This window comes from Propithecus coquereli, unplaced genomic scaffold (genome assembly GCF_000956105.1).
Source record: "Propithecus coquereli isolate 6110/MARCELLA unplaced genomic scaffold, Pcoq_1.0 Scaffold491, whole genome shotgun sequence".
In the NCBI taxonomy this organism is placed as follows: domain Eukaryota; kingdom Metazoa; phylum Chordata; class Mammalia; order Primates; family Indriidae; genus Propithecus; species Propithecus coquereli.
In genome coordinates this window covers 693,251-717,216 of record NW_012150741.1, presented here as the reverse complement: position 1 = coordinate 717,216, position 23,966 = coordinate 693,251, and the positions used below count along the sequence as shown (strand labels likewise).

Below are 23,966 nucleotides of genomic sequence, written 5' to 3'. Positions count from 1 at the left end.
GATGGAAAGAACCCAAATGGCCCTCGCCTTCTGTGGTGAGCCTGTGATTGTTCCTTCCAGGGCAAATATACTACGCAATTACTACTGTAGTAAAAAAAAAAACAAAAAAACAGCAAACACACTCCTGAATATAACATCATTTTCAGGTATGGTTAGAATAACCCTATTCCTCAGATTAGGATTCAGATAAAGTTTCTTTTCACTTAGCAAGACAAAGGATATATTAAGATTTCCAGAGACTATCTGTCATATATATAATGCAGATAACAAAACAGAATTTTTAAAAACACATCTATCCAGGAGGTGCTAAGATGTCAACTCGTACATTCACTGTCAGTCTCACTGGTTCACGGATATACCAATGCGGATGGGTTTGGAGTAAACCCAGCACTGTGTTGAGCTTAATAAGCATGTTGGTTGTTCCTTGGTGTCACCAGCACAGCAATGCATGACTGGTCTATCACATACTCTTTTTTAAATCTTATTTTTAATTGACACATAGTAACTGTACATATTTATGGGGTACAGAGTGATATTTAAATATGTGTATACAATGTATAATGATCAAATCAGGGTAATTAGCATACCTATCACCTCAAACATTCATTAGTTCTTTGTGTTGGGAACATTCAAAATCCTCCCTTCTAGCTATTTGAAAATATGCACATTATCATTAACTATATTCACCTTTCAGTGCTACAGAACACTAGAATTTATTCCTGCTATGGAGCTATAATTTTGTAGCTGTTGATCAACCTCTCTATATTCCCCTCCCCCTCCCAGACTCTAATAACCACAGTTCTACTCTCTACTTCTATGAGCTCAACTTTTTTAGCACCCACATGTGAGTGAGAACATGCAATATTCATCTCTTTGTTCATGACTTATTTCGCTTAACATAATGTCCTCCAGGCTCATTTATGTTGGTCCAAATGACAGGATTTCATTCTTTTTTGTGGTTGTATAGTATTCTATTGTGTATACAGGCCACATTTTCTTTATTCATTCATCTGTTGATGGACCCTTAGGTTGATTCCATATCTTGGCTATTGTGAACAGTGCTGCAATAAACAAGGGAGTGCAGATATCTCTTCTAGAATATATACTGATTTCCTTTCCTTTGGATTGATACCCAGTGGTGGAATTGCTGAATCATATGTCAGTTCTACTTTTAGTTTTTTGAGGAATCTCCACACTATTTTCATAATGGCTATACTAATTTACATTCCCACAAATAATGTATGAGAGTTGCCTTTTCTCCACATCTTCACCAGCATTTGTTAATTTTTTGTCTTTTTGATAACAGCTATTCTAAATGGGGTGAGATAGCATCTCACTGTGGTTTTGATTTGCATTTCCCTGACCAAATACTCTACTGAGAGCAAACACCAGGGCCATTCCTGGCCATACATTTCATCTGTATGTAAATGTTGGTTACAGTTTTCTAGGTATATAAAAGAAGAAATGAATGTCAATGGATTTCAAGGACCTCAACAGAGATTTAGGTTAAACAGTACAAAGGTCTTCCAAACCTTGTGTTTGTTACTGATATACAAGTGAGCGATCAAAGAATCTTCTTCAAAATGTTTAAGAAGATGGAAACAAAATCCATATATATTTAGAATAATTAATTTATCCCTAACTCTGATTTTGGAGGCATAAGGTAGAGGAAACCAATGAAGTTTCCTTCCTACTCTTAAAAGTAAATGTTATTATTAGATGATTCTACGTATATATGAAATTCAAGAACAAGCAATACTAATCTATGGTGATAGAAATCAGAAGAGTGGCTGCCTCTCAGGACAGGAAACTGAAGAGAAAGGACGCATGAGGGAACTCATTAAGGTGACGCTAAAGTTCTGTATCTTGATTTGGGTAGTAGTTATACTGGTATATACAAGTGTCAAAACTCACCAAATAGTACATTTAAAATCTGTGCATTTTATTAATTGTAAAATATATCTCAGTTAAAAAAAAATAGACGTCAGAGTCTTGGGAAAAGTTACCTTTAAAAACAATAGATACCACCACTCTTAAGGAGTGAGCTAGGGAAGAGAAGGGAGTTTGCATGACCTCATTAGCAGATATAGTTTTACTGAACTAAAAACCGAGATAAGAAAAAAATGTCCTGGCTTCTCAGCAGTACCTGTGCTGAGTAGCGAACAGTGTCATCTCAACAGAATGCCCCTCCTCTGACTGGCTCATTTGTTGCTGCAGAGCTGAGTGAACAGTACTGTCTGATGGATGGACATGGAAATAGTGGGGAGAGAGTGGTCATAAGATACTACTGATTGTTGAAGTGGAATTCCAGCAATTTACACTCAGCTATGACCAGGTATGTTGCTCTACGGGCCCATATGGATAATGGCATCAGGCCTGCTAGCATTAGAAGAGTGTGCTCAGGGGTGAAAACAGATAAGAGGTTTACTGAAATAAACTGAAGCAAGCAAACATAAGACTTCTATAAAAATGATGCCTCATCCTATGCTGACTCATCATCAGCCTTCCCTTTTGCACTGTTGGAGGGGCTGGAGATTGGCACATGGAATATGCTTATACCAACCCTGGCTCACCTGTATACATTCGAAGTTACCAGTCTAAAGATAAGAGGCTGTTTACTTTCCTCTTAGATTCACACTGGAGTTTGCTTGACACATGGTAAATAAGCAACTGGATGAGTGAAATATTTTTCAGTCTGACAAATGACTTTCATGCTGAACCTCAACACTCTCTGCTTTTCCCCATAATTTTAAGTCAATGGTCCTAAAATGAAATTCTCCAGAAAGCACTGTATCAAGATCATCTTAATTTTCCTCATTTGGTGCCCCAGATTAGGATTTGCTGGTGCCAACAAGGTCAAAAAAGTAGAGACAAAGTATTTCATCGACAAGAGACATTCAATGACAAGAAAACCTTCTTATTCTAATTCCCTGGATTTAAATGGCCTGTATAACCCTCTAGAGATTATGGTCCATTTCAGTACTCTGTAATCTATTGTTCGGATTCTCTGTTTAGGCATCTTATAATTCCCCAAAGGAACTTTCCTATATTCATTCTTCTTGTCCTCAAAAGCCTTTCCAAGCCCTTTAAAGAACCTGAGAGTTGCTGTTATCTGCACACACACAGAGACACACATACACATACTCTTGCCCCAAGGGAACCTCTATGTGCTATTTCCACACAACATAGCTCATCTTTGTGAAGCAGCTCCAGTTCCAACCAAGGGCAGGTAATTTTCACCTATGTCACCATTAGTCATTGTGGACATTGGTTTTTGGATGGTGACTACTGACTGTTTTGGATCTTGACTAAAATATAGGCAGATAAAAGATAATACATAATACTATTTATATCTCTTCTGCTAAAAATGAGTTAGTTGTTGATTTTCAGTATGGGTTACAAATACACTCTAAGAACATACTTCCAATAAACTGAGGGTACCAAAAAGCCATCTTTTTACATAATTTCAATAGAGAATCACATGTATTTCAATTAATTTAGTCAAAACCAATTTCTTCCTTCCTGGAAAATAGTACTGAAAAGAAAACCATCAACTTTCTATTGTGTTTGAGTGGCTTATAGGAGTTTAGAGTATCTTCAGGAAAGCTGAGCCTAGGCCCTTTACTACAGAGAAGAGTTGGATGTCAGGATGCCAGGCCTTACAGGGTCAGAGTTATATAAGAGGCCAGGTGTTTAATCTCATCTCAAAGTCAAATATAAATGACTTTTGGAATGTCTGATGTTTTACATTCTCATATTTATGATCCTCTCTATTAGTGTAGATACATAAGGGAATTGGTATCACTCTTCACTTTTCTTCCAAGTATTTCAAAGTACTTTATACAATCCAATAACATACTCCCAAGAGAGAAAAAGGTGGATCCTGTAGCAGCGTTAGAGATTGGCAGCAGGAACAGAAAAATGTTGGAAACTGGTTCAACAGCATGGGCATTGTTATACCACGTGAGGAAATAGTACCACCAAATAACAATTGCCACATCTCTCAGAGGAATGTCTATTTCCAAACTTCCTCTCAACTCAAATCTACACAAAGCCTGCTCTTTCTTCTACTAAAATTGTATGCACAAGAGCAAGGCTGAGCCCTAAAGGGACATGCCTCACTGGTTTGTCACTTACCCGTGTTTCTTTGACCTCTTCAGAGCCGTCGGTTTCATCCTCCTGGAAAGAAAGGAGGAAGAAAATCAAGAGGATCATTGTCACAGACATCCTTGAAAGCAGCAAGGTCAGTTCCCGTCAATTATGCACGTTGGCATTTCAAACATGGGCAATGAGAACTGACTGCCAAGTGATGCTCCGTTACTACTTTTAACAGCCATCACAGGCAGGCAACTTAGAAATGTCACCTGTAGTCAAAAACGTCAAATCATTCCCAGTAGGAAAATGGGTATCTTTCTAAGACAGACAGACTTAATTTCATCTTTGTTAACAGTCACCAGTCTGTTTAGCCCTATGACAATGAAATTCTTTAATCTAAAAAATCATTTCTAATAGATGATATTACTGTCCCATTTCTTGTCTTACTGGGTAGGTGAATCTCATTTTCAAATGAATCATTGGTAACCAGGACCTCTTGTTCAAGTTATTGGCCACTTGTTTTTTAAAACGCCAAAAGCAAAGCTGAATGAGAAGGGTATATGGAAGAGGATGAATTAAAGTACTGATTGCGTCTTCAGAGATGGCAAGCACTGGTGCACCAAGTCCAAGTTAATCTGTTGTATATTATTTGTTCCTTTCTTCCTCCAAAAGAGTAAAACTGAGTCGAATGAACTTGTACTTACAGATTTTAAGTTCCTTGAAATTCTTATAGCTCTCCTAAAATATTTAGTTAGAATCTCTGCTTATATGTGGCATTAAGGCATTGTTGACTAACTGTATGACATTCAGGGAATATTAGGGAGGACTGCTAAAACTTGACAAGATTACTCACTTATTATTTTTTAAAATTTTATTTAAAATTTTTTTTCCCGGTGTATTTCTCCAAGAAAGAGTATTATATTTGTGTATATGGTGGTTGTAAATTTCTAGTTTTCTTAATTCTTTACCCATTACTTACTGAGTGCCTACCACGTGCTTGGCACTGCTCTAGGCACTGGGGTCCAGCAGGAGCATACCAAGTGAGTCCCACACTAGTGGACTCACTCTTCTTCTCCTTTCCTCAGTAACACTCCTTGACAATCTGCAAGATTTCATGGCACCACATGGGACTCTTTCTTCTGAACTCAACTGAAAGGATGGCAGCCAAGGGTCATGTGATATGACCCTGCACAGACCGATCCACTTACATCTTTTGTCCAGAAATTGATGCCTGTGCCTCTTCGTCGTTCCTTGGGTCGCCTTCTCTCTCGGATGGATAGCCTGTTAGAGGACTGATCATCCAGATCTGCTTCTTCACTTTCTGGCCAGAGATAAAACAAAGTACTGATTTTAAGAATCTGGGGCAAGTCCACTGGGGAGGGGTCTGCGTTTTCTGAAGCTCTACGTACCATTTTTGTCCATGTCCCTTGTAGTTGTCGTGTTTGTGGGAGTCTCTGAACTCTCAGAATCAGGGACTGAAAATCTGCTTGTCTGTAGCAGATGGGAACTGGTGTAGAGTGAGGGGTTTGATGTAGGAGACACTGGTGTTTTGGGTTTGTCTGGTTGAGTTGGACACCTCAGGCGACGACAGACAGGCTGGAAATAATCCGCAAAGTGAGATATTAGAGGTTAAGTCCAACCAAAGGGTAAGGTCAGCAAGTTTATTCAAAATGGCTTTTTTCCTGTATCAAGAGGCTTATTAGTAGTTGATGCTCAATAAATAGCTTTTGAACTAAACTAAAGGAAGTTAATTAGCCAGAAAAAAACAGCTTCTGGACTCCTACTCTGAGAATACTGATAGCAACCCAGGCAAAGTATTCCTAAATTGACCAAAGGGCACTAGGTAGCATTAACTGCATAAATAAAAATTCCTTTCATCTTGGAATGAAAATAAGAATGATGGCCTTTTTAAGATGGAATGCTGAAAGGCAGGGTTTACATAAAAGATAAAAAGCTCAGGAACATGAAGAAGCAGAATACAGGAATTATCTGGGAGCAGAGTTCAAATGTGACTATTCTATCAATTTCTGAATACTCTACCAACTTACCACAACCAGGTTTATGGAAACTTTTTTAAAATTCCTATTTTCCCCTTTGCAATTTTTTTTTTCCTGAAAATTAGGACAGAGTCTGACCAATAAGCCTTAACTTGTTTCATTGAAGGCACAGAGATAGATAAATTCTTACTACAAAGTTTATAATGCACAAATTGTATTCATTTTTGCTTATAATTATAAAGACAGAAGCAATAAAATATAGTAAATTTGGAGTCAGACAGATCCTGCTTCAAATTCTAGCCCTCAGCACTTACTAGCTCTGTAATCTTGAATAAGTCATTTAACTTTTGAGTCTCAGCATCCTCATCTGTAAAATAGGGATAACACCTTCCTCAGAGAGGACTGTGAGGATTCAGTGAGATAATGTGTTAAGTACTTAGAACAATACCTGGTAATAAGTACTCAATAAATAGTAGCTTATAAAACAAAGAAAATATACAACAGGGCCTCGGTTTATGGACTGTAGCCATTCAGAGTTAGAGCAAGAAGGAGATTCCTTTCTTTTATAACTACAGTGACCATAAAACTTATCAGTCCAAGCTGAGACAATTTTGAGAGTGGTAATGATAATTACACAGACAACAGTTGTAATTGGAACCATCTTAGGTAAACCAGGAGTTGTATTCTCCCTAAATATAACCTTATACCTTTTTTTCTTTTTGAGACAGGGTCTCATTCTGTTGCCCGGGCTAGAGTGCAGTGGCATCAGCATAGCTCACGGCAACCTCAAACTCTTAGGTTCAAGAAATCCTGTAACTGGGACCTACAGGTGTGCACCACCACGCCTGGCTAATTTTTCTATTTTGTGTAGAGACAGGGTCTCTCTCTGTTGTCCAGGCTGGTCTTGAACTTCTGAGCTTAAGTGATCCTCCCGCCTCGGCCTCCCAAAGTGCTAGGGTTACAGGCGTGAACCACTGCGCCTAGCGAAGCCCTTTGACTACCAACTTCACTAGAGAAATTGAACATAAATCAAAATGTTCACCCCAACAGTGACACTCAGGAGTGCTTTGTAAGCTCTTAGGTTTGCACGAGTTTGAAGAACATTACGTTAGTGGCTAAGAGTAAACTGTGATGTTAGATTGCTTATGTTCAGATCCTTGCTTAACCACTTCTTAGCTGTGTGAAATGTCAGGCATGTTACTTACCCTCTCTGTGACTCAATTTCCTCATATACAAAAGAGGGATAATAATATCTATCTCAGAGGGCTGTTTTGAGGATTGAATGAAATGAAACATATAAAATATTTAAAACAGCACAATGCATAAACACTCAATAAGTGCTTATATTTTAATTTGCATTTTATTAAACTACGACTTCTCTTTTTAGAATAGAAAGACATTTATTCAAAAGCATTAGTAAACTCCTAGAAGAAAAAAATGGCCACTTAAGGACTGTCATTCTCTGCATTCTTCGTCACACAGGTTTGCCAACTAAAGATAGGCATAAAGAGTGAGTTGTCCCCTGCAAGGTAGAACACTTGAATTACTGAAGAAGAGATTCCCCAAATTAATTATTCTGCTTTTAGCATAGTACGCGCCAGCAACAATGAGCTCACCTCTTCATCCAGACTCCTGCCCCAGGGCGGCTGGCCCCCCTCAGCCTCCTTTGCTGGGACTGCTGAGGGCTCATGCTTCTCAGTGCTCCCCTCAAGCCCTTCGGTGTCTACCGGCTTCTCGGTAGGCTGCTCCTGAGCTTGCCTCTCTGCCCTCGACCGGCTGAAAGTCCTTTCTGCTTCCTGAAGGTCTGTTAGGGTAACACCCTGGGAAAATAACACAAGATCAGGGCAGTTTCACACTAACCATGGAATGACACTTGATGACTGAGCAGGGAAACTCCCAAATGAAGCTCTCAAAATGCATAATGAGGCCATTTCAAGCAATACATGATTAAAATAAGCACCTTGATGCGCAAAGAACCCAAGCCTGAGTCTAGGTACATTCTGAACATAATACTTTAGCTTTTCCAATTTGATCTCCAGAAAACAGGTCAACATTGATGTGTGCCTGTTATAGATGTGCTTCTTCCATACCAAATAGTTCTCCACATTTTTATTTGAAAGCTCTCTACCCTCCCAAGATCAAATGGTTACCAACAGAGATTCTCTGAACAGCAGACACGGGAACGGAAAAGCAAGCCTCAACAAATGTAAAAATTCAGAGCCAGGCTAGAACAACAGCAGCAACAATAACAAAAACCTCCCCAAACCCCTAGACTACTTTTTCTCTAACATCAATTCCCAAGCAACCTTAGGAATCATAAAAACATGTTCCAACAATTAATGTTCCCCCCAGGGTCACAGGAGCAGGAAGACAAAAGAAAAGCAAATGACGAGATGCCTGCAGGAGAAGGAAGGAAAGTTAGAAAGTGAGCTGATTCCAACTCAAGTAGTATATGTTCAAGTGCTCAGAAGAAGAAGGAAGTTCCAAAGCTGGAAGGCAGTTGATCAGGTACCATATCCACAACTTGCTTTCCCCCCCACCTTTTTTTACTATTGACTCATTTATTCATTCATTCTCTTAATAAAGAATTAAGTGTCTTTAGGCACTAGAACTACAAAGACAAATCAAATGATTACTGTCAAGAACCTTTTAGTCTAGTGGAAAAGACATAAGAAAACTGATGAGTATCATGAGAGAATGTAAGTATTAAGACAAATACAGGACCACGTAAGAGGCACACCTAACACTGGGTTTTGAAGAGTAAAAAAAAAAAAAAAAAAAGAGCATGGGTAGGTGGAGGGAGAAAAGGCGTTATAGGTAGAGGGAACCTGTGCAAAGATTCAGAAACAAGAGAGGTCATGGGTGATTCTGGAATCCATGAGTCATTTAGCAAAGGTGAAGCACACAACAAAGAAGGGGAAGTTGGGGGAGCGGAGAACGAGGATAGCGGAATTTAGGAAAGCAGGCAGAGGTTAGGTCATAAAGGATCTTGTAGGCCATGCTAAGGAGCTTGGATTTTACCTTCTTTTGGGCGTCAGTAGTCCCTCTTAGAATCTGAGGAAGACTACTGAAATCTAATAAAGTCTTCCCAAAAGTTATGTACACATCTCAAGGAGTTGAAAGATCTCTTCAAGTTCAGACACAGACCTTTACTCTCTCTCTCTACTGAATCTTTCCCTACAAGATACTTCTCTGTCCCAATGTTTCCCACCTTCAATTCTATGTCCTCTCCCAGCAACTTCCCTATCTTTTCCCATTCCTTAATAAATAGACTTGAAGTCAATCCAGAGCAGTTTATATTCCCCTATCATTTATCCCTCACTCATTGATTTATTCAGTAAATATATATTCATTTTTATTCACTGTATGCTGGGTGGGAAAGATCATGAGCAAAAATATAGTCAGTCTTCCTCTTCACACTCATTAGGATGGCTATGAGTGGCTATCATCAAAAAGGATGGCTATTATCAAAAAACAAATATTGGTGATGATGTGAAGAAATTAGAACCCTTGTGCACTGCTGATGGGAATGTAAAATGGTACAGCTGCTACGGAAAATAGTATGGCATTTCCTCAAAAAATTAAAAATAGAATTATGATATGATCCAGCAAATTCCATTTGTGAGCATATACCCAAAAGAACTAAAAGCAGGATCTCAAGGAGATATCTGTACAGCCATTCTCACAGCAGCATTATTCAAAATAGCCAAGAGGTGGAAGCAACCCGAGTGTCCACAAGCAGAGGAACAGATACACACAATGTGGTGTATACACACCATGGAGTATTAGCCTTAAAAAGGGAGGAAATGTTGACACATGCTACAGTATGAATGAACCTTGATGACATTATGCTAAGTGAAATAAGTCAGGCACAAAAGACAAATGCTGTATGACTCCACTTATAGCAGGTTCCCAGAATTTTCAAACTCACAGAGACAGAACACAGAATGGTGGTTGCCAGAGAGAAATGGGGAGTAATTGTTCAATGGATATAGTGTTTCAATTTTGGAAGATGAAGAAAGTTCCAGAGATGAATGGTGGTAACAGTTACACAACAATGTAAATGTATTTAATGCTACTGAATTGTACACTTTAAAAATGGCTAAAACAGTAAATTTCACATTATGTGTATTTTACCACAATAAAACAAAACCAAAAACATGTAATCAGTCTTGGTCCTCATGGAGGTGACATTCTAATAGGGGAACTAGACAAATTGAGCAAAATATTACTTTGGGAAGGTCAGGGAAGGCAACGAGGATGCTTCTGCTGTCACGTATTAGGTCCCTTTTCCAGTCATCAGTTTTCCTACTTGACCTCTGTAGCTTTTAGAACTACTGAACTTCTCCTTTTCACTGGAAACTAACTTTTCATTCACTTCCATGCTGCTATTTTCTGGTTTTCTTTTCACCTCTCTGGCTGCTCCTTTTCATTCTGCTCCACGGGCTCATCTTGCTCTGCCTCCTTAAATAACTCTAATTCATAGCCTCCTCTCTATTCTCCTTGCCATTACAGCCTGAGTTCATGCCCTTTTCACTTCCAGCTTGGACTACTATTAACAGCTCCCTAGCAAGTCTTCTTGCTTCTAGGCTTGGCAAACATACTTCTACCTACCACTCCCACCAATTCTCTGCGCGGTGATTTCTGTGACATATAACGTAGACTATGTCATACTCTTCCTTAAACCGCTTCAGCGGCTCCCTTAGGGATTCCCTTTTCTTGGTAATATCTTTATTAAAATAGACATATCATAACATTTACTCTTTTAAATAAAGTTTACAATTCTTTGGTCTTCAGTATATTTGCTGAGTTACACAATTATCACCACTATCTAATTTCAGAACATTTTCATCACCCCAAAAAGAAACTTCACACCCATTAGCAGTCACTTCCCATTCCTTCTTTCCACTAGCCCTCGACACTAATCGACTTTCTGTCTATTTAGATTTGCCTACTGGGGACATTTCACATAAATGGAATCATATAATATATGGGGTCTTTTGTGTCTGGCTTCTTTCACTTAACATAATGTTTTCTCAAGGTTCATCCATGTAGTATCATGCATCAGTAATTCACTCATTCTTATCGCCAAATAATGTTCCATTGTATGGATATATCACATTTTGTTTACCCATTCGTTAGTTAATGTTTGGGTTGGTTTTGGGTATTATGAAAAATGCTGTTATGAATATCTATACAGAAGTTTTTATATGGACATATGTTTTCATTTCTCCCAAGTATATATCTAAAAGTAGAACTGCTGGAGTAAATAGTAACTCTGTATTTACAATTTTGAGGGTTGCCAAACTGTTTTCCCTTAGAAATTCTTAAGATAGGTAGGGGTAGGGGGATTCTTAAGGTCTTTAAGCACAAATGCCATAATCGGTCTTGTGAAGGAAAGGAGATAAACCTGCTCTGAGCCTGGAGGAAAGAGGTGAGAGTGGTAGAGTAGCTATAAATTCATTTGATTCTATGTAGTATAAGATTTAACATAGTGAAAGCTAATAGAGTGGCTGGAATAAGGTACTCATTTTAGTGTTTTTTAATTGTACCTCCAGTGGAAAGATAGACAGACAAAATAACATGAAAAAAAAATCACACTCACTTGAGTAGACCTTCGTGTCTGCCGAGCCTGTCTGGAGCGTGCTTTCCGTAAAGACTCTGCTTCCTCATCCCGTACGGGAGTCAGATAGGACCTGCAGAGAAAAAAAAGTTAATAGCAAAAGTAAAATCTTTGCTGCATGTACTTGAGGAAGGACAAGGTGCTTCCATATACTGAAGGAATTTCTACACTCTAAGAATGAACTTAGGCAAAGTCAAATGGCAGGAATGCTACCAGCCATCAGCAAACATTACAGTAGTCCCCCCTCATCTGTGGTTTTAGTTACCCGAGGTCAACTGCAGTCTGAAAATATTAAATGGAAATGTCCAGAAATAGACAATTCATAAATTTTCAATTGTGTACCATCCTGAGTAGCATCATGAAATCTCATACTGTCCCACTCCCGTCCCTCACAAAATGTGTGTGAATCATCCTTTTGTCCAGTGTGTCCACACTGTACACCTAACCCACTTGTTAGTCACTTAGTAGCTATCTGGGTGATCAGATTGACTGTTGTGATATTACAGTGCTTGTGTTCAAGTAACCTTAATTTTACTTAATAAATGGGCCCAAAGTGCAAGAGTAGTGATGCTGGTATTTAGTTATAATTGTTCTATTGTATTAATATTATTAGTTATCACTGTTAAATCTCTTACTGTGCCTAATTTATAAATTAACTTTACCATAGGTATGTATGTATAGGAAAAAACAGTGTATATGTAGGGTTCCATACTGTCCGTGGTTTTGGACATCCACTAGGAGTCTTGGAATGTATCTCCCATGGATAAACGGGACTGTTTATAAATGTATTACTGTTCATGCAGAATCATGTCATCTGTAAAATGAGAATTTTATGTCTTTTTCCCCTATCCTTATAATTTTTATTTCTTTTCTTGTCTGAATGCTCTGGCTAGAACCTCTAGGACATGTTGAAAAACAGTGGTGAGAATAGGTATGCATGCTCTGTTCATGCCTTCAGAGAGAAAGCTTTCAGAATTTTATCATCAAGTAAAACATCTATCTGCTCTAAGATTTCTGTAGATACCACTCATCAAATTAAATCAACTCCCTTCCATTCCTATAGAATGAATGCAGGCTAAGAGAATTTTTGTTTGCTTATTTTTAATCATTAGTGTGTGGTGAAATTTATCATTCTCCCCCATATATGGAGATGACAGCTTTTCTCCCTTTTTTTGTTAATAAGGTTAATTGCATTGAATAATTTTTGAATGACAAAATAATATTGAATTCTTGAGACAAGCTCAACTTGGTCAAGATTTATCACCTTTTTATGTATCTTTATTTTATATAGATTTTTTCCTTTTGTAATTGAGATTTTATTGGTTGTGTTGAAGATCAGTACATTTAAATTTGTACATAATTCTTAATATATATACCGAAAATCTAATTTATTCTCTTTTAAACAGTTATTTCAGTGACTTTCCAGATTAAAATTTGGAGGCGAATTTTCCTTAAGAGGATATCAAGTACTAGTATCTTCGAAAGTTGATAAACTGTTATGTAAGTCCCACCAATTCACAATTTATTATCATATATACTACATACGCAAATTTTCAAACTTTCACAGCATATTAACAAAGTTGTTAGGAAAATAGGACTCCCATGACCAAAGACATCACAGAGTATACGCAATTCTGACAGGGAAAGCCATAATTGAGGAGTGGCTTTCTTTAGGAAACAACTCTACTAAAAAACACCATGGGAATAGAAGTAATTTAAAATGTTAAAGACATTAAATGCAGGCCTGGGACTCCACATTGCCATTTAGTATGCTCTGTATTGCAGAATATAAAAACCAACCTCCCATCTATGGAATGTTAAGCTGACACCCAAGACAAAGCCTCCCATAATTCAATATCCCACACTTTTTCTGGTTGTACCAAAAATAAACAACCAGCGAATGATTTTACCTCTTAAAGAAAAAGCACTTACACTTAAAAAATGGGATGAGGTGGGATTTCCTCCTTCTTAAAAATGTTTCTAGAGCTACTAAAAAATTTGCATTTACGAAATAGCTGATAAAAATATTCCTCTGGATTGTACAAGAAGGGAGACAAGGACCACTGATAAGACACAGTGTGTGATACTGATCAGACTTGGCTTCTTTCACTCCTGCTTCATCAAAGGCTGTAGTCAATTTTAGTTTCTCCATTTTCTCCCGGTAAATCTTTTTTAGTTTCTTGGTTAGCCACTTCGGCCTGTCTTCCCTTTGCTCCCCTTTTCTCTTTTGGTTGCCCTTTTTTGTCTGAAGATTTATCCTTTGCTGCTGCCTTTTTTGGCTTCGTTTCCACTTTTGCAGGAGCAGGTTTAGCTGACAACCGTGCTGATCCTCTTGGGCTCTTCCTTTACTGCGCCTTCAGCCAGGCGGCAGAGCTGACTTTACTCTTGGGCGTCTTGGTGGAGAGGGCACACGCTGAGAGCCTTTCCAAAGCTGGGCGGCCTGGCCACTGCCACTGCCATTGCTCCCGCCGCCAGAGCTGCTGAGACCCCAGATTCTTTATCTATCTATTGGTTAGAGACAAGATCTTACTCTGTTGCCCAGGCTGCTGTGCAGTGGCGCGATCATAGCTCACAGCAACATCAAACTCCTGGGCTCGAGGCATCCTACCACCTCAGCCTCTTGAGTAAATGAGACAACGGGCAAGAGAAAGAAAGAAAAGGCATCCAAATTGTAAAGGAGGAAGTCAAATTTTCCCTGACTGCAGATGATGTGATCTTACACAGTTGACCCTTGAACAACAAACAAGGGGTTGAACAAGGGGTTGTGCAAGTCCACTTAATATGTGGATTTTTAAAATAAAAATGGGAATTTTTTTTTGAGATTTGCAATAATGTGAAAAAACTTACAAACCACATAGCTTAGAAATATTGAAAAAATTAAGAAAAAGTTATGTCTGTCATGAATGCATAAAATATGCATAGATACTAGTGTATTCTATCATTTATTGCCATAAAATATACACAAATTATAAAAAGTTAAAGTTTTCAAAACTTACACAAGCAAACACTTACAGACCATATATAGTACCATTTGCAGTTGAGAGAAATGAAAACAAACATAAAGATGCAGCATTAAATCATAACTACATTAAATTAACTGTAGTACATACTGTATTACTGTCATAATTTTGCAGCCACCTCCTGTTGTTATTACAGGGAGCTCAAGTGTTGGGAGTATCTGCTTAAAACACTGTGTGATGCTAATCATCGCCACGTAAGCAGTACGTCTCTCCAGTAAATTGCATATCACAGTAAAAAAAAAAAAAAATGATCTCTCATGGTTCTTGCGTATTTTTCATTGTGTTTAGTGCAATACCATAATACCATGGGACCCATACAAAGTGCCACTAGTGATGCTGGAATCGTTCCCAAGAAGCAGAGAAAAGTCATAACATTATAAGAAAAAAGTTAAATTGCTTGATATGAACTGTAGATTGAGGTCTGTAGTTGCAATTGCCTGCCATTTCAGACAGATGATTCATTTTACAAACAGATGATTCACACTTATGGTATCAATAAATATAGTACAGTACTATATATGTATTTTCTCTTCCTTATGACTTCCTTAATAACATTTTCTTTTCTCTAGCTTACTTTATCATAAGAAATCAGTATATAATACATATAACATAGAAAACATGTGTTAATTGACTGTTACGTTATTGGCAAGGCTTCCCATTCAACAGTAGGCTTTGGTAACTTAATCCATTTTGAGACTGAACTGATTGGAAGCTAGGCTTCAGTCTTTGCAAGGGCTGGCCTATTTCTGGTAAGTTCTTAGGATGTAGCCCTCCCATGGTTCTAAATCCAAGTCTGAGGTATCCACTGGGCTCTCTTCCTGAACTCCAGTTTTTGTTCCCTCAGAAAGTCTTGCCCAGTTTTTCAGCCTCATACTCACTGCTTCCACTAGTGAGCAAATGTTTCAAGGGGAAAGCACAGCCAAATGTTGGGTTCACCCTTCTGTGACTTCCTTCTCTCCAGAATCTTGACCTCTTAAGTCTTCAACTTTCTTAAAAACTAATACCTTCAAAGATTTTTTTTTCTTGTATTTATCCAGGTTTTCTAGTTATTCTCAGTGGGAGAGTTTGCCTAAAACAAAATATGCCATAACCTGAAGCAGAAGTCCCCAAGCAGGCAATATTTTAATAGTCATATTTTTTTCCTTTAATGTGGATTAGTAAATTGGAATTGAGATACACACACACACACACACACACACACACACACCGATCTACTATAGTTTGTTAGGCTTGAGTCCTTCCTTAACATATTCCCCTCCTCTAAGTGAACTAAAAAAAATTAAGTCCCCAAACTGGCAAAGCTGTGGTACAGATACCGAAATCGGTGAGAACTAACTTTCCATGAAGTTCTGTCTGGGTTACTAGCAAACCTACTCACATGCCATTTTTACCTGCATAACATACACAGCATCACAATTATACTTCATTCTTGACTGTTATCTCTTCTTTGCATACTGAATAGAAGCCAAAGGGAAAGAATGAGCTTCAGACTCCCTTATCCCACTGCCTACTCGAGAGAGTTTTATTGAATGAGAGAAAAAAAGTTAGTAAAAACAGGGCTGGTAGGTAAAATAAAGAAGCTTCTTAGTACCAAGTGCTGTTAAAAAATAAATAAAAATGGGCCGGGCGCGGTGGCTCACGCCTGTAATCCTAGCACTCTGGGAGGCCGAGGCAGGAGGATCGTTTGAGCTCAGGACTTCGAGACCAGCCTGAGCAAGAGTGAGACCCCGTCTTTACTAAAAATAGAAAGAAATTAGATGGACAACTAAAAACATATAGAAAAAATTAGTCAGGCATGGTGGCGCATGCCTGTAGTCCCAGCTACTCGGGAGGCTGAGGCAGGAGGATCGCTTGAGCCCAGGAATTTGAGGTTGCTGTGAGCTAGGCTGATGCCACGGCACTCTACTCAGGGTAGTAGACTGAGACTCTGTCTCAATCAATCAATCAATCAATATGAAAATTAAAATTAAAATTAAAAAAAAAAGCTTTTACTGACTTAGAATCTTAAATATCTGAAGTCACACATATCTTTCATGGAAAAAATAGAAAACACACAAAAATATGAAAATAAAAATCGACTGAAATTCCACCACATGAAAATAATCCCATTTTTATTTTACTATATGTCTAGATTATATGTATGCATATATAACTAAATAGTATAGTTTAAAAAATAAGTATCACACATATTATTTTATAACCTGTGTCAATATATGAGTTACACTATTATACTATTTAAGAAAGAAAAATTTATAAAAACAAAGCCCAGAAACTCCAGTACTTGAATTAGACATGCTTTTGAGGGAGGACCATTTTCATTCATTTATCTTTATCTAGATGGGCATTCCAAGGCTCACAGAAGTGATGTGCCTAACTTATGACTGCCTTGAGGACATACTGTGTTTTTAATAGAGCCTAGGTCCCTATACTTTCTAAAATCTAGACCAGGAGAGTCAGCAAACTATAGTCCTTAGGCCGAATCTGGCCTCCCACATTTTTGTAAATGAAGTTTTATTGAAACTATAGAACAGAGTTTAATAATCGTGATGGAGACGCTATGGCCTGCAAAGACTAAAATAATGACCATCTGGCCCTTTACAGAAACAAACACTGACCCCTGTGCTAGACCAAACCCACACTCGACTCTCCTGGCTCTGACTGAGGAGCATCTGCAGCCACTCATGAATCTGAACGCTACAGGGTTCTTCATTGCTATACAGAGAAGACAGATTCAGGCTCATAAAACAGAAATAAAAACTTTGAAACTATAATGGAGGCCGTAGCTTCCCATCTAGCCTCCAGCCTTCTGGCATACAGTTAAACTAGGCTAACATTTCCAGTTCAGCAGCATGGGAAGGATTCAGATGCCGAAGTCCTTTAATTACCCTATTTGTCTACTATGTTTCCTAGAGGGCAGGAAGCATTTTTCTTTGTATTTTCTATGATATTGAGATAGTAATACAATCAGTGGCATTCAAATAATTGATTATAGAGCATTAAGCATGACTTCACAGGTATACTTCTTTCGCTGCCTCTGAAGTTTACAGTGCCCCTTCACATGCTACAGATGGACCGCACTTTAGTCTTCAAGAACTTGTGCAAAATGCCTAGCAAATCACCAGTCACAGTAAGTAATAATAAAAGACCTAAAACATCTCCTGACAAGTATAATAATAAAGTACTCTGGCACGGAAATTAGATTGCCTGAGTTTGTAGCGTGGCTTCTCAGTTTACTTGCTAGATGATCATGGATAAATTATTTAAGCACCCTAACCTAAGTTTCTTATACAATGAAGATGTTAATAGCTACAATAGATATATACAGATATATTAATAGAGTTGTTGTGAAGATTAAGTGTAAACCCATGTAAAGCACTTAGAACAGTACCTGGCACACAGTAAGTACCCAGTACAGCTTGGTTGCTGCTACTACCACCTACCCCCTACAATATTTTCATTGCCACATTAAAAGCTTATCAGTGGTAATTTGGAAGATAAAGAAAGACTAGGTGTGCTACAATATTCATCCCATCTAGTCTAATAAAAGAGCTCCCCTTATTCTTACCAGAAATGGATAACTCATTTGGAAGAAGTCTTAATTCCCTTGAAAATATTCTCTGTGAAGGTTCATAGTGTTGTCTAAATAAAATAAAACTACTCTAAGTAGAAGAAGGAGGAAAAAGAAATAAGCTTTATTTCCAAGAAGAGAACAAAGCTGCTTTTCCTAGAATGATAAAAAAAAATACATATTTTTTGTCTGGAATCCAATAGGAAATTAGTTTTTGAAATAGTATTAAAAAGTCTAAAACCTCAAATCTGTTGAAGAGAGAAGGGTATTTAAATGTGTCCACTCCAGGCCGGGTGTGGTGGCCCATGCCTGTAATTCGAGCACACTGGGAGGCTGAGGTGGGAGGACTGTTCGAGTTCAGGAGTTCAAGACCAGTCTGAGCAAAAGCAAGACCCCATCTCTACTAAAAGTAGCCAGCCATCATGGCGTGCACCTATAGTCACAGCAATTCAGGAGTCTGAGGCAGGAGGATAGCTTGAGCCCAGAAGTGTGAGGTTGCAGTGAGCTATGATGATACCACCACACTCTACCCAGGACGACCAAGTGAGACTCTGTCTCAAAAAATAAAAATAAAGAAAAGAAATAAATGTGTTCACTCCAAACAGGAAAGGAACCAAATTGAGTATACATCTTTTATAGATGTGCCTTATATGTCCTTTATAATTAGTATAATTTATAATATATTATATAATTAAAGACATACTATATCATTTATAGTATATATCTTTTATTAGAGACTACTCAGGATGCTGTGACCATTTATTACAGAAATCTAATGGTCTTAAAAGACAGATTGTCATTCCTTGGACTATGTCTTATACATAACAATATGTAGGCAAGTTTTTCAGAGATTCCAAAAAGAACTTCTTTGATATCAACCTGGACTCATATATGGATAGCAATGGGGATAGGGTTGGGGGAGACTTAGGGGAGTAACAGAATCATATGCCTATGGCTAAACCCTTTATGACTTCAAGATGTCATCTGATCTAACTCTAAGACTTCAGGTAGACATGATAAATTTATTTCTATTTAACATACGAGTCAATTAAGGCCAAAGGATACATTAAAATACTTACCCAAGTTCACAATGTTGAATACCTAAAGGGATTATAACTGTGTTCTCCTGCTTCTAGTATAGCTTTTCGTATATTGCACCACAATGAAAACAGTTTCTTCTACCCAAGTACCATGGTATTCTACCCATGTGGATGGATTCATGCAGCAAGACATTTCTTCCAAATCCAGCAATAATAGGAACTAACAAGGAAAGATGTCTTGCTTTAGATTCCTCCTAGCATCCCTTGACATTTCCCAAAAGTTTACCATAATCAATACTCTCTTCTTGGGAAAGTACAATTTTTACATTTCCGGAAGTTGCCATCAACATGCTATAAGGCTGTCATGAACAAAATATAAATGTCAAAAAATATGAGGGACTAAATTCTTCTTTGGAGGATGCAGTTGCTTCTACAGCTGCCAGGGCCCTAGCAGGCAGGTTTTAGTTTAAGTTTTCCTTGAAGTTTCTAATTGGGAATGGGAGGCTAAAACTGTGGTATATAGAAAAAACAGGTACCTGGGTTCTAGTTTCAGCTCTGCCATTAACTACTTGTTTGACCTTAAGAGAATCACTTAATCTCTTGGGACCTTAGTTTTTTCATTTATAAAATAAAGGAGTAAATCTATAGTTTTTAAGATCCCATCTATCTTTAAACCATTATAAATCCATATTTACATGGATTTATGAATCTGGACAAATGGCCTCTAAGTCTTCTCACTAAAATGCCTATTCATTGGTCTGGCCAAACACTAAATTTCCTGTATTCCATAGGTCACTTTCTTTAGCACTATCCAACAGAACTTTGTATGACAATGGAAATGTTGTATACAAGCATAGTCCAATGTGTCACTAGTGACAAGCAACTAGTCACATGTGGTTATTGAGCACTTAAAACATGGCTGGTGTGACAAAGGAACTAAAGTTTTAATTTCATTTTAATTAATTTAAATTTAAGTAGCCACATGTGGCTGCTGACTACCATATTGGACATCACACCTCTAGACATACTGAGAATCCAATTAAGAGATATTATTGTCAAGCCCTCTCCTTAAACCTGAAAACCAGATTCAACTCACGTAACACATAAACCTAACAAAATTTTGTTAAGAATGCATTTTGTTAGGCAGCTAAGTCTAAAAGTAATTGATTTCATTTTCTTCTCAAAGTTCTCCTTTTTCTTCTATGCCTCCCAGAGGAAGTAATCTCACATTTTTATATGTGGTACTTTTAAGTTTCATGATATAGTGCGGGGGCTCCCACCTTTAAGATATTTCTATTGATACAGCAAATAGAAACAAGCTCACAGATACAGCACACTTTAGAGCTACTTTTTACTAATTGCAGCATTTATACTCTGCTGTCTCCGTATGCCTTACCCTGTACCACCCTACTTTCCCCTGCCCGCTTTGACAAAGAGCTTCAAGAAAACAGACTATTACCTCCTTGCACAGGCCTGCATAGCAGAATGAAGGTCAAGAGATGCGTGGAGACGAATAGCAAGAAAGGTAAGTGGCTGCTGGGAAAGACTGCAGTCTCAGCACCCGGTCTCCCTTGGAAACTAGCAAAGGCTCACACTGCCACTGCTATCCAGCAAGCCAGAAGCAAAGCTTGTAATTTGCTAAGAAGCTGCTACTAAGGAGGAGGAGAAGGAAGGGGAGGAGAAAAGAGGAGGAAGGCGAAATCTTGGGGATTGGCAGAGCCAATGCTGCTAATAGTTCCCAAAATACCATTCCATTAGATGCATATTTTATACACTGTACTAAACCAATCAATACTACTTCTCATTTGATAGGTAGAAGAGAAAGAAATTCTTCCTCAGGTGAAAGAAGATAGAGCAAAGAGAGATGCAGCATTCTCATCCTGGATATTATTTCATCTGCCCTTGGGCTACCCTAGTTGCTGCATCCATCCAAGTGAGCTGTAAATACTGCCTCACTCGAGGCTCAAGCCCAGCCAGCTGGCAAATGCCAACAGGGTGGAGAGAGAGAGAAAAAAAAGAAACACCTAACAGACAGAAATACAGGAATGAATTTCAGATCTGCTATAAATGGGTTAAATCTAAATAGAGGAAGACTGTAAATACTGCTCAATTTGATAAGCTTGCTACAGATCAGGGAGATTTCTGGATCTAATATGTGTCACATATCAAGATACGATCTGGTTTCATAGTTTAGGACAACTGCATTCAAATGCTCATGTGTCATTTTGGCCTAATTCAAAACTGAGATCAGAGCTGAAGTTTAAGCAAGGAACCAAAGCTACAATTCCATTAATAAGAATTAAAAAAAAAAAAAAAAAAGAAAAGAGGAATTTCCCTTGGCCAAACTTAGCATTTCTTCAATCCTCTAGACCCATAATTACCTGGCCCAAAATGTTGATAATGCTGAGTTTGCAGGGATTGAGGTCAGCAAATTTTTTTCTGTAAAGGGCCAGATAGGAAATCTTTTAGGTTTTGTAGGCGTACTCAACAACTCTATTGTAGGGCCAAAGCAGTCATAGAGAATATGTAATATAGATAGAATAAACAAATGGGCTTGCCATGCTATACTGGTAGAAGTGAGCAGTTGCAACAGAAACCATATGACATGGAAAGTCTAAAATATTTACTGTCTGGCCCTTTACAGAAAAAGTTTGCTGATCCTTGCTCTAGACTCTAAGTTATACATCGCCAAACTGTGGCTCAGTGCACCCCTTTTGGTTTATAGAGAGTGTGAGTCTGGTGTTTCTGTGACCTACTTTAGATAAGTACTCTATCATCTTGAATTCTTTTCCTTCTGAACATTTGTTCCATTAAAAACATGCCAGCCTCAAGTGCCAAAGCCATTTTCACAAATGACAATGTTTTACTTATGTAGGTCACTTTAAAGTTAGTTCATTGGTCAGAGCAGGTGTTACTGATGCTAAGAATGGCAAATTCAAGCACCAACAAGGCGGGTGAATGCTGCTTTATTTTATACCCATAGGCTATACCAACTGGACCTGGCCAACTGTCTCAAATATTTATCGCTGACTACCAAGTAGACCAAGACAAATTCAGCAGCACCACTTTTTTTGTTGTTTTTAACAAAATAATCCAAGAAAGTCAATACACAAAATGTGCACGGAAATAACTGAAATCTCAAACAATAAGGGGAATTGTTAAATAAATTATGGAACATCCACATAATAAAATATTGCATAGGCTTTAAGAGACAAAGTAAAAAGTAATACAGATACATAACTTGCAAAATATTCATATCTTGAATATATATAGATATATGAAGAACTTTTACCAATTAAAAAAAAAAGAACTCAATGACAACAATAGAAATTAATAAAATGCATAATTGAGGAATTCACAAAAAAGGAAACCAGAAAAGCCTATAGACATAAGATGTTGTTTCACCAGTAATCAAGAAAACACAAATTAAAACAAGGAGAAATGACTTCATCTTCTTAGGTTGGCAAACAACAATATTTCAAGTGTAGGCTTTTGTAAAGAATTAGAAACTCTCATATGTTGCTGGCGACAGTGTATGTAGGAGAGCAACCACGCATGGTCCAGCGAAGATGCACTCGCCCTTCAGACCCAGAAATTCCATTTGGAAATAAACACTCGAGAAATTCTTGCACTTTTGAATAAAGAAACATGAAGAAGAATGTACACAGCAGCATCATTAGTATTAGCAAAAAAGGAAAAAAAAAGACCTAAATATCCATTAGCACAGGGGAAAAAAAAAAACTGGTATAATCACACAATGGACTAAACAAGCATTTAAAAGGAACAAATAGAATGCTGGGTGAAAACAGCAAGTTTCAGAATGGTGTGTGCAGATGATACAATTTATTAATATATAAAGTATAAAAACGTGAAAGTATGACGTATGTATACATAAATGAAGTAATAACAGCTCACACAAATTTGTGAATGAGAAATAGTAAATTCAGGATAGTGACTGCCTCTAGGGAGGGAGTCAAGGGATGAGACTGAGGAGACATACACAGGGGCTTAAACTATACTTTTAATATTTTATTTTAAAAAAACTCAGATGTGGAGGCGAAGTTGAGCAGAGGACTATGGCTGCCTGAGAGCACAGGATGTCTTCCCGTTGTGCTCTGGTCAGAAGCCTTTTAATATTTTTATGGATCCTCTGCTTCCTTTTCTGTCTGTCCTTGCTTGTTTCAAATAAAAGCTAGCTTGCTTATTTAAAAAATTTATTTTTAAAAAACTAAAGCAAATATGGCAAAATATTAGGATTTGATCAAGCCAGAAGATGGATAGATTGGGTATACGTAACATTTAATATTTTTTAAAAGAAAAAACCACATACAGAATGATCTCAAAATAAATAGAATATATAAAGATGTTAGCAGTGATATTATTGATGGTAAGAGTATGGACATTTTTATTTTCTACTGTAAACTAACTTTTTTAAAGTTAAGGTTAAAGGCCGGGCACGGTGGCTCACGCCTGTAATCCTAGCGCTCTGGGAGGCCGAGGCGGGTGGATTGTTTGAGCTCAGGAGTTCGAGACTAGCCTGAGCGAGACCCCATCTCTACTAAAAAAAAAAATAGAAAGAAATTATCTGGACAACTAAAAATATATAGAAAAAATTAGCCGGGC

General features: G+C 37.8%; 1 protein-coding gene across 3 annotated transcripts in view; it reads right to left on the bottom strand.

Annotated features, from left to right (window-relative positions):
• The window catches only part of PPP1R12B (protein phosphatase 1, regulatory subunit 12B), a 229,418-nt gene that overhangs the window by 106,138 nt on the left and 99,314 nt on the right, over nucleotides 1-23,966 (bottom strand). For all 3 annotated transcript variants that reach the window (XM_012655952.1, XM_012655951.1, XM_012655954.1), the window contains 5 exons: nucleotides 11,698-11,788; nucleotides 7,709-7,912; nucleotides 5,505-5,691; nucleotides 5,304-5,416; nucleotides 4,138-4,179 (listed from right to left, as the gene is read on the bottom strand). In XM_012655952.1, the coding sequence (XP_012511406.1) occupies nucleotides 4,138-4,179; nucleotides 5,304-5,416; nucleotides 5,505-5,691; nucleotides 7,709-7,912; nucleotides 11,698-11,788 (637 nt within the window). The remainder of the gene's footprint in view (nucleotides 1-4,137; nucleotides 4,180-5,303; nucleotides 5,417-5,504; nucleotides 5,692-7,708; nucleotides 7,913-11,697; nucleotides 11,789-23,966) is intronic.